Below are 10,913 nucleotides of genomic sequence, written 5' to 3'. Positions count from 1 at the left end.
TAGAGAGATTTTACGGCTTTAGCTTATGGAATTTTTATTAGAACATTACAAAGTTGAGAATCAAAATGTCATGACAAAATTGATGTTAAAAATTCAAAATTAGGATTATAATTCAAAATTCACATATTTTATCCAAAAAATCTCTCTATGGCGACATATTACATTATCTCTGTAACTGTGGAACTTTTCAGACAATTTCATTGAATAGATTCTGAGAAACGTTTGACACAGTATCCCATACCCCTAGAAAAATGACGTATTGAGAAAATAGCAAAATAGCTTCCCGTTTTTCACACTTTTCTTACTACCTGTACCATTTTCGACTGTATTTATCGTGCCTTTATAGTCTACTTCAATTATATTATTTCTAAGATAATAAAATATCATTTTCCACAAAAATCTCAATTTTTCGAAGGATTTTCCTAATACAATGAGACCCAAACCGCCCCTTAAGTTGCAGCCCACCCCAGCATTATGTGTGCTTAAGCATTGTATTTGGAGATATTAACTATGTTTCAATGCCCCTGTTATAATCGTTTGGCAGGCCCTGCAACAGCCAGTAAATTTTACTAAAAGAAAAAAGGGAGAAAAAACCCTTTATATAACTAGATCCGTTATAAATGGGTCCCACTGTACAATCTAAGTGAATACAATAATTAAAGATAAAATGGCAAAGTCACATCAGAACTGAAGGTAGATACAAGTAAAAGAAAGTATAGGATAAATAGAGAAATAGAACGAAAACTCCCCCTTCCACCCAACTCTCTTCTCATATTACAAACATGAGACATGACAAAAGGTATGAGATGAATAAAAACAATTTGTTTAATGTTTAATGACATTTGAAAATATTTATTACACATGACGATGTTTATATAACAATAATTACAACATTAAGAAAAAGAAAAAGAGAAAGGGTTACATATTCATGCCTTGATAAATTTGATAGCATCTTCCGTTACATGGTCTGATGTCTTCAAGAGATAATAATTGAAGAAACAATGAGTTTATGGATCTGAGATAATAGTTAAAAGCTTGAACCAATAATTGATCTCTGTATTAATGCCACCAGCAGAAAGCACATTTTTTGGTGTAGTAAATGTACTTAACAGTTTACAAGAATAAATCTATAACTCAGTTTTCTTTATTCTAAATTCATTTATGTAAGTGTACCTTATTTAGTTTATGACAGTCAACAGAACTACCTGATTCACATTTCAATACTAAGTAATAATCTCGTAATTTGCTTTGGAAATTAATACAATGAAAAGTAGTGTTAATAGAAAATGATACAGAAAACAGTTCTAAATGTAATTGTCATTTTTTTCCGATCTTTGATACCATCAGCTAACTTTTGGTAATGCTTTAAATCCAGATTAGTAAGAATTAATAAGCAGCGAGAATATGTAAACTGTAAAAAAAAAAAATTTGTAATAAGAAAATTTCCGAATAGCATTTTTTTTCTTTCCCGATAATAGGGAAACGGCCAACTATGGATTCTACAGCAACAACCAAAGTTAGAATTAGAACCCAGAAACTGTTGCTGACTGAACAGACAATAATTCATCAAAAGAAATTGATTTATTAAATATAAAAAAACATCAACTGTTGAACCGTGACATTGTCAATTCATTCCAGCTGGTTTTTTGCCTCCATGGAATTCTTCAATGCAAAGATGGCAGCTCCAATTACCTGAAATATTCAATCATAAGAACATATCTCAATAGGGATTCTATGATAATATTAACACTAACACAGTGTCAGTGGAGGCTCTGAGAGTGAGAGTAGCATTTTGAGTTACTATTTTCATAAATAATGTGAAATACTATTGTGCCTAAATTAAACCTTGTGACATGTCTTTAAAGTTTGTCATGATATCATTTGAAAGAATTAACACAACAAAAACAAGAGTCAATAATAGTAATATGTAATAAACATGAACCAAATCCAACTAAAGAGGTAATCCCAAAGAAAAACATTAATAGACTATATTAAAATACATAAATTTAGTAATCATTATATGGGCAGGTTAAATATAAGCCTGACAATTTGCTTACCTTCAGGAGGTTCTGACAGAGGTGGATTAAGACAATACATATGGTAACCTCTGTCACAATCGTCACAAAACAAAAGCTGGTCCTGTAAAGACATCAACAAATATGTAGTAAGATATGAGTAAAATGGTCTCAAATATTCAGTAAAACCTCAATAGATTACCAACTTTGATTATCACACATACTAAATAATGAGCATGTATTGAATTAAATTCATGATAAATCATGGTTAAACAGCCAACTCATCATACTGTTTGCCAAAATATGGCATGAGGCCGTTCTCTGTTGTAGGCCATAATTATAATGCAAGCAAATAAGCAACTGGAACAAACACATGGGTGCCAGCAGTTGAGGTATGAAACCTTGTTAGTTTCGGGCAGAAAATTACAAAACTTTTGGTCTTCAGACTAAATCTACATCCTATTTCAAATACAGCCGAGGATGGATATATGGACATCAGATCATTGGGACCACCATGTCGATATCAGTCCTTCCCCCCAAAAAAATAATAAATAAAAGGGGAAAAAACGGAAAATAAAAGACAACAACAAGGTAAAGTCTGGATGATTTGGTGACCCTTTAAAGGGCTGACTTTGAAATTTATGATATATCATTTTATTTGACTTTGAAAAGTCAGTTATTGTGGTCTGTTTCTGAAGGCCATGCATTTAGGTAGTCTAAACCCAAAATTAGATCACTCTCACATGATATTTCTAAGCTGTTCAATTGATAGAACTAGTTGTCCTGAGTGAAACGATACCAAAATCATCTAAATATCTTAATTTTTAAGGAAGTTATGACAATTTGAGTTTTCGCAAAAACAGGTCGAAATACGGTCCCGTACAGATGGCCCAAAACCCTCATTTTTGAACCAGCAGTGCAAGAACGTAAATCAAGCAAACTCATTAAAATTAATTTGAGCCAGACAAAATGTTGCTGTGAATGCCTCCAATTTTTTTCAATAGGTTTAGATGCATACTTTTTCAGTTCCACGACTTCAAATAGAGCGAAAAATCCATTTTTCGCACGCGCTCGCGAAAAGAGTAAAATTAGCCAAAAGTAGAGAATTTTGAAAACTCCCAAAATATTTACTTATTAACCGATCTTGATGATCTTGGTATCAATCAAAAGAGGACAATGAGCTCTATTCATTTCTGAAAACAAAAACAACACTGATTTATAAAATAAAGTCAGAACAACAGAATGAAAATCTTTCATTTTGTCATGTTTAACAAAATGACATTTATTAATCAATTTTTTAAATACATTTTTTTATCACAAAATACAAATGGATTGAATTTAATTATACATACAGGTGTGCTTAACTAAGATAATGCTAAAAATATCGCAAAAACGAGTTTAGTAAATGTTAAAATTTGAAAAGACCAATACCATGGTGATACAATGGATTATGAAATGAGAATCAAGAAAAAAATATTGCTAGCCAAGAAAACTTTTTAATTTTGAGACCAATTCTTCATGAGACACTGACAGGCTAAGGTTTATATCTTTTACATTTCTAATAACTTTATGGTATCTAATTTGATCTTTAATTGCTTCTGTTATTATTTTTTTTATTTCTGAGATGTTAAAAGTTTCTCTAGCAAATTATCTACTTCATTATTTTGGCAGACACCTCTACTCAACTCTATTCTCCTCTTTAACTCATCGTGCAATTAATTTTAAATTGTCCCTTTTCACTTTATCAGAAAGTTCAAGTTGTTTCTTAAGAGCATCTATTCTGTTTTTTAAAAATTCAAAATTTGGCTGAGAAGATTCCTTAGCATTTGTAATTTTGCATACATTAGATTCAATTGGAGTTTGATTTAAGTCATTTGATACTGAAGCACTAATCAAATTTTTAGTTTGTCTTCCTGAAAAATGTTGTATTTCATATATGAATTCTTCCTCTAAAAATTGCTCAAATTCATTTGCACTGATTTTTTTACTTGATTGGAGTTTCTTTTTTTGAGCTTTTAGTTTATTTATCCTTAAGATCAAATTCTTGATAACATTTTATCCCCATCTTTTTGTTCAGTTCCACTGATTATAAAGAAAAGCCAGTTGGCTGTAAAGTTGGAGTTTAATCTCTCTGAAGTTTGAAATTTTTCTAAATCTAAAACTATTTTATTTGAAAGTTTGAAGTCATTTGGTCTTATGAAGTCTTCATGGTCTCCTAACAAAATTTTCCTGTCAATATGAGCTGCTGATAAAACATCTGAAATAAAATTAAAGTCAAAAACATTATCTAAATACTCCCTGAACACATCCTGAGGACCATCCACCAATTGAAAAGCTCTTGAATATGCAGAGGACATTATGCTGCGTAGCCGATCACATGATGCTTGCAAAAGAGGATGGTCACTGTAGAGGTAGCCAAACCAGTCTTGTACCTTCAAGAGAAAAAAAATCATACAATTGCATGAAACAATGAAAAATTGATAAGTCCACACATGACAAAAAAAGCCATTAATAGGGTCTACTGATACCATTAAATTTTTATAATACAGTACAACCTCTGGATAACGACACCCCTGGATAGCAACATTGACCTCTGATCCCCAATTTTTTGCTGTTATTAGAATTAGATCGTTTGTTACCGACCAATTAGAACACGTTTACTAACCTGCGTCTACATGACACATTGACAGCCTGCCCTCAACAAAAGGCACTTTGAAAATATTTTCCTTATCGAACATTAAATTCAGAAAACCTCCATTGCCTTTGTCTGCAAGTTGTAAAGCACCTAAAGGGAGGAGTACCCCATCTTATGAGTTAAATGTACACCATTCAATTATCAAAACATGCTGCATGAAGCTTTGAACGCAAAAGAGAAAAGACAAAACAAATGAGAAGCTTCAATGACAATAATATAATTGTTGAGTTTCTCCTCTATTAAGCTAAATAAATACTTTAAACATCAAGACGGGATCAACTTAAAAACAGTAATTAGTTAAACAAATTGTAAACCAGTCATGCTGTTTACTTCGAATAAGTGTTTTATAAATGTTTTGTATTTGTGCTAAAAAGACGGTACTTTCACTATCCATACCATAGCAACATTCTTAAACACACATGACAGGAAAATTGGGTATGACATAAGAGTAGGTGTAACATACCATCTTCTGTTCTTGGCCACTGAACAGCATGATATCCCACAGCTGGACAAGCACTCGATTGGTGAGGGTTGGTGGATTGGCATCAGGTCTTCTTCCCTTTCCTTCTCTGGTAAACCTTTTAAACATGGCATGGTAGCTATCATCCGCTGTGGTGAAAGAAAAAAAGATAAATGAATGTTTATGACAATTTCTTCCTAGACCTCACATGTAGATTAAAATATCAAAATAAGACTATCCAATCATGACATCAGATATAAGCACATTCTGCTTAGGAAATCAATCCGAAAACCCAGCTATATAATAAATATAATATATATATCATCCGTAAAATAGATGCAAGAGAAAATGTTCTTATTCCATTTGAAAGTACATAATAAATCAAATAAGAATATAGCATGTTGGCTGAGAAAAAAATATGAGAGAGAGAGAGAAGGGGGGGGGGGGGGGGGGGGGGGGGGGGGGCTTTTTTAAAAACCCAAAAACTATGAATGCAAATATCATTATCAATATCAATGACTAAAACAATGCCTACATTATTATTAGCTAAGTAGAAGTTTAAAGAACTAATAATTTAATAATCTAAAAGGTTAATAGAAAAAATGTCTAATATATCAACAGCTTTGGACTGTTCCAAATCAACAGGCTGCTTAAGGTTAATGAGCTAAAATACGGGGTACGTATCTCAAAATATTTTCATTAAATGATGAACTTGTGCCTGCCAGTGTCTTTGATAACTCTTTTGGTCGGTAAATAATACAATAAATCTCAATGGGAGACCTTTGATAACTTAAAATCGAAAAGCAAAACTCAATTTATAATCTATGACAACCCCCATTCTATATAATGGACTAGTCCACTTCGATCAGAAAACTGAAATAAGACCATGCATATTCTTGGCAGCCATTCTGATTCAGAATACGAGAAAAACGCATCAACACCAGCTAATATATCAGTTAAAATAAACAAAAGAGAAACAAATCAATAGGCTATAAATTGAAATATAATTTTGAAAATACAAATTCGATAGTCAGACTGTGAATTGACGGAACTGAAGAAAATAAACAAACTTTAGAAAGTGACCGGTTGATCGACGGATGGCAGTGATGACTCGATGACAGTGACTTGGGCAATTAAATCAAAATAAACTAATATTTATCTATTAACTTTTCAAATCATGACTGAAAACAATATATAGTAACACTTACCAATTAGTTGTGCAAGATGTTGGCAGTTTCAGACCGTGAAGTCGCCATAACGATGAAAAAATGTGAGAGCAGTAGCTACACACACATTGCAGTAATGGCGTACGGTAGAAAAAGAAAGTGGCTTCGACCGGCTGTTTTGTAAATTGACGCAACAAGCGCCGTGGTTTCGTATCATTATGATTTTTTGATATTATAAAGAAAAAAGGCTGAATTTTAATATGATGGTAAGGGTTTTCCGATTTTTCCAGTAAAAATGCATTTTTTTGTTATTTGAAAAATTAAAATGAGATTTTAGCCCACTTGTAGCCAACTTAGAAATTAGCCCGTGAACCACTAGAAAGAGTGATATTTCGACAACAAAAACATACACTTCTCATGCGAATATGATTCCACGGCGCTTGTTGCCAAGACTTTAAACAGCAGTAGGTGCTCTGGACCACGATTTTCTGTGCGCGTTTGGCCGTGAAAGTATGCATATTGTAAAAAATATTTTGAAAATGTAAATATTCTTTTAACAAAATAAAAATACCATGAAACGAAAGATAAAAGAAAGCACTTTCGTTTGCTCAAAGTTTCATTGTCATAACTTTGATGGTTTTTATTTAATGGAGCAGTGAAGTTGACCAAAATGACCGAAATATCGGTCTCACTCGCTTACTCAGAGACGGGTTTAGACTACATTTTACATATCCTGTCCTCAGCACTGGCAATGGAGTCAAATAAAGAAGCGCTCTCAGAATGATGTGTACAGCAGTGGAGGGTTTTGATAGCTGCTATAGCGGCATAGTCGAAAACTGGTTCCAATAATAGGGTATCCACCTCAACTAACTCTACTTCAAGCATTCTTTTCATCGGCAACAATGGCTTTGACTGATACCTAACTAGTGTCGAGCAGTATCTAGACTGGATATCGATTATTTTGACCTGAGGAGCTGAGCAACCCTACTGCATATAAGAGATATCTCTGTCCTAGACTGAGAGCATGGGATTTTCCAGGCAGCTTGTGAAACAGGTAGACAGTGTCGCACAGAGGTGATTGTGGTGAGCATTGAGTAAGGATGATGGGGAGCATTTCTCAATTACCTATTTGATGAAAGCAAAGTAATAACAGGAATTCCCAGTATCAATAGAGAAACACTTGGGTCGTTCAGGACTAGACTTCAGCACTAACCTCATGGGATGTCTTTGGATTTTCATTGGTTTTTATTTTACCTAATAGCAGGATATAAGTATTTTCATTGACTGTTGTGTTTTACTTCACAATAGGATATCCTTAGTCAATTATAAGTTATATTAAAAAACCAACAATTTTTGACAATATCGATAGATTGCAATGTCGATATAACCAGCTCAGTTAAAACTTATGCCTATATACGAAATCTTTAATTACTAACGTTGTTTAGCAAAAATGAATGGGTCTTTGACATCATGTTGATAAAAGAGTTGTCTATATATCAATTCTATGCTTCATATTACTTGACATACAAACAGAAAAACACAAAACTACTGGCAGTTATCTTGCCAATCAGAAGAGAGGTATGTCATGATTGACAGCATCAGAGATGAAAAAAATGAATAATAATCATAATAAAAACATATCCCCCCCCACCAAAAAAAAAAGCACAGCTGACTACGGTGCCACAATAATGAAAGACAATCGTTCACAAACTTGAAAACACTACCATGCCAACAACTGATGGAGATCTGGCATCCATGTCTACATAAATACAATCCAACCTCTCGAAAACGACAATGTTGAAACCAGTAAAAATGTCATTGTGGAGAATTGTTGTTGTAGTGAAGCAACCAATAATGCCTTGTGTGGAGGGGAGGGAGGAGATATAGCATTTGACTATGGCTGTATTTTTTGCGACCATCCACAGTGGCAGTTTCAACTGAAAATAATGCTGTCTTGAAACGACAAAGTTAGTCATTGCTTGCTTGAAAATTTATCACTCTACATTCATCTTTCCCTGCTCTATAAAATTCGGGCACAAAGTCAGTGCATTGATCGCTTGACTCTTCTTGAACTATCCTCTCACAGCTGCATCAGATCAGCATTTGTAGGCAATACCACTGCTTTTTTCTCTGTGGTTCAAACTCATGCTATCCTATTTTCTCCTGGTTCTTGGTGATCGTGGGCAAGCTGTTATGGGAAATCTCAAGGTTGATATTGTAGGTAAAAAAAGTACGAAAAAAATAACTAACTCTTCTTAATTGACAGATAAATTACAGGCCTTTGAGCAAGGTTAGTGACCTCAGAGATCACACCCAATTGTATACAAAATTGCAAACCTCCATTAAACTGAAAGTGAATAAAATTATATTGTGAGCCATGAATAAGAGCAGAATAAGGCAGAAAGGCTTAAATATCTAGAACAGCAGTAATGATCAGAGAACTGCAAATAATTTACAAATTAGGAAAATTTGATAAGCTGGCAGACTGAGCTAGAGACAAGTGTGTAGTTCGCCTAACCGGCAGCCGTGTTGTTATTTCTCTCCCGAATTGTGTGATTTTTATTGATTTCTAAAACAAAAGTCTGGAATATTTTTATACAGTCGTTTTAATAAAGTTTTATTCTACATTGTGATATATATTTCTTGGAAATTCATAAGAGGATTTTTAGATAAATTAACATTTTAGTGGTGTAGATCCCATTGTTTGAAGTATTGTACTAGCCATTTATTATTTACACTTACGTTACGATTTTTAGTCACGATGTGCCATATCTATTTTTATCCTTATTACGACAACATTTACTGGAATGACACAGAATCGTCTTGGTATCACGGTAACAATAATAGCAGTAATAGCCAGCGGCTACAACCAAGTCGTGGTGGTGTGCGGAAACGAAGAAAAATAAATATTCAAATAGGTCACAGACCACCGCCCTTTCATACTAATAGAGCACTCAAAGTACATAACACACAACGGTGCCCAAGGTCTCTGATCAACATACCACTCAACGACACAACAACATGCCAATAGTAAACGACACATCAACATATCAACAAACCATAATGACAACACCTGATCATTTTGATGGGATGCAGGACTTAAGTAAACATGAGAACGTGGCTTGTGAAAATAAGACAATAACAACAAACGGGGGAAGAAGGGTCAATATGAGGCCAAATGAAATAAAAAGAATCAATCACCAAATCAACTCAAATCATAAAACGCTTAATATAGCAAACAAGCAAACTAACAGTGACCGTAATGGTGAACCGAGAAACATGTTTAGAACTATGACCATAAACTTTCAAAGTATAATTCTAAAACTACCGGAATTTTGGAAATTGATACCAGACATAAAACCAGACATCATCATAGGTACTGAAACATGGCTACATTCCGAAATAAAGGACAGTGAAATATTCCCACCAGAGACACATTTCAACGTGTTCAGGAAAGACCGAGAAGATAGGTATGGCGGGGTGTTGGTTGCAACAACAACGAACCTCTCAGTATTAAAGCTTGACATTCAAACAAAATCAGAATCGGTGATCGTAAATATCAAAACAGAACAAGGCCTACTCACTGTGGGCGCTATGTATAGAACACCTTCAAACTCAACTATGGAACAAATGACTGAGATAACACGCTGTATTGATAGCCTAGACCCGAAAATGTACTCTGGTTAAGCGGAGACCTGAACCTACCTGATATCAATTGGGAACAAGAAAAATAATCAGTTACCAATATCCTTCATTTATAAACCAAGCATTTATTAACAAATTGCAAGATTTTGGCCTTAGTCAAATAAACAAAAATCCAACAAGGGGTACAAATATCCTCGACTTATTTATCACAAATCGACCAAATTTAATTGTCAAGTGTACAACCATTCCAGGCATTAGTGACCATGACATCCTCATCACGGAAAGCACTATCAAAGCAAACAAAATCACAAAAAAATCACACCCTATTACTATTTGGAAAAAGGCAAATATCGCCGAAATGCGGACAGAAACACGTCTTTTTAGTGAAAACATAATTAATCAACATCTAGAAAGCACTGAGGATGTTTGGACTGCCATCAACGACCACCTAAACAAAATGATGACCAAACATGTACCAATGAAGAAAAGCTCAATGAAATTTCACCAATCATGGATAAACACCACAGTCAAACGATTATCTAGACGGAAACAAAAGGCATGGAGCAGAGCGAGAAAGTCCAACAGTAAGAAAGACTGGTACAATTACGCCCGACTGAAAAAAGAAACACAAAAAGAGAGTAGAAAGGCCTATCATAATCATGTTAAGGAACTTGTCAGTGAAGACTCACACAAAAAGCTCTGGAAATTTATAAAAAGTAGGAGGTGCGATTCGGTTGGTATAGCGCCCCTTGAGCATGATCGTGTATTATACTCTGATGCAAAGGAAAAAGCAGACATACTTAATAACCAATTCTGCTCTGTTTTTGCTTCAAAAGCTCATACCAAAATTACCACTCAACAACTACAAGGCGAAGAAAACGATTCCAACACTATGGCCGAAATCAATGTGACAGTAGAGGGCGTTTCCAAAC

The 10,913-nt window shown here is 34.1% G+C and overlaps 2 protein-coding genes across 8 annotated transcripts in view; both read right to left on the bottom strand.

Moving 5' to 3' along the window:
- Positions 1-802: 802 nt before the first annotated feature.
- LOC144973197 (zinc finger protein ubi-d4 B-like) overlaps positions 803-10,913 on the bottom strand; it is a 34,126-nt gene continuing 24,015 nt past the window's right edge. For all 6 annotated transcript variants that reach the window (XM_078915344.1, XM_078915345.1, XM_078915346.1 and 3 more), the window contains 2 exons: positions 2,058-2,139; positions 803-1,692 (listed from right to left, as the gene is read on the bottom strand). In XM_078915344.1, coding sequence (XP_078771470.1) covers positions 1,625-1,692; positions 2,058-2,139 — 150 coding nt within the window. In that variant the 3' untranslated portion in view covers positions 803-1,624. The remainder of the gene's footprint in view (positions 1,693-2,057; positions 2,140-10,913) is intronic.
- Positions 3,925-6,515, bottom strand: LOC144973198 (uncharacterized). Of its 2 annotated transcripts, XM_078915351.1 has the most exons (3): positions 6,379-6,515; positions 5,174-5,319; positions 3,925-4,447 (listed from the first exon to the last, which is right to left on the bottom strand). In XM_078915351.1, exons 2-3 carry the CDS (start codon positions 5,297-5,299, stop codon positions 4,052-4,054), a joined length of 522 nt encoding a protein of 173 aa, XP_078771477.1. In that variant the 5' UTR covers positions 5,300-5,319; positions 6,379-6,515; the 3' UTR covers positions 3,925-4,051. The 2 variants fall into 2 exon arrangements, with proteins under 2 accessions (XP_078771477.1, XP_078771478.1); XM_078915352.1 differs by lacking the exon at positions 6,379-6,515 and having other exon boundaries at positions 5,174-5,418.

The sequence above is a fragment of the Berghia stephanieae genome, chromosome 5 (genome assembly GCF_034508935.2).
Source record: "Berghia stephanieae isolate SIO BIC M18660-M18661 chromosome 5, UCSD_Bste_1.3, whole genome shotgun sequence".
NCBI lineage: Eukaryota > Metazoa > Mollusca > Gastropoda > Nudibranchia > Aeolidiidae > Berghia > Berghia stephanieae.
Note: the sequence above shows the minus strand (reverse complement) of the source record. Positions and strands in the feature narration are given on the sequence as shown.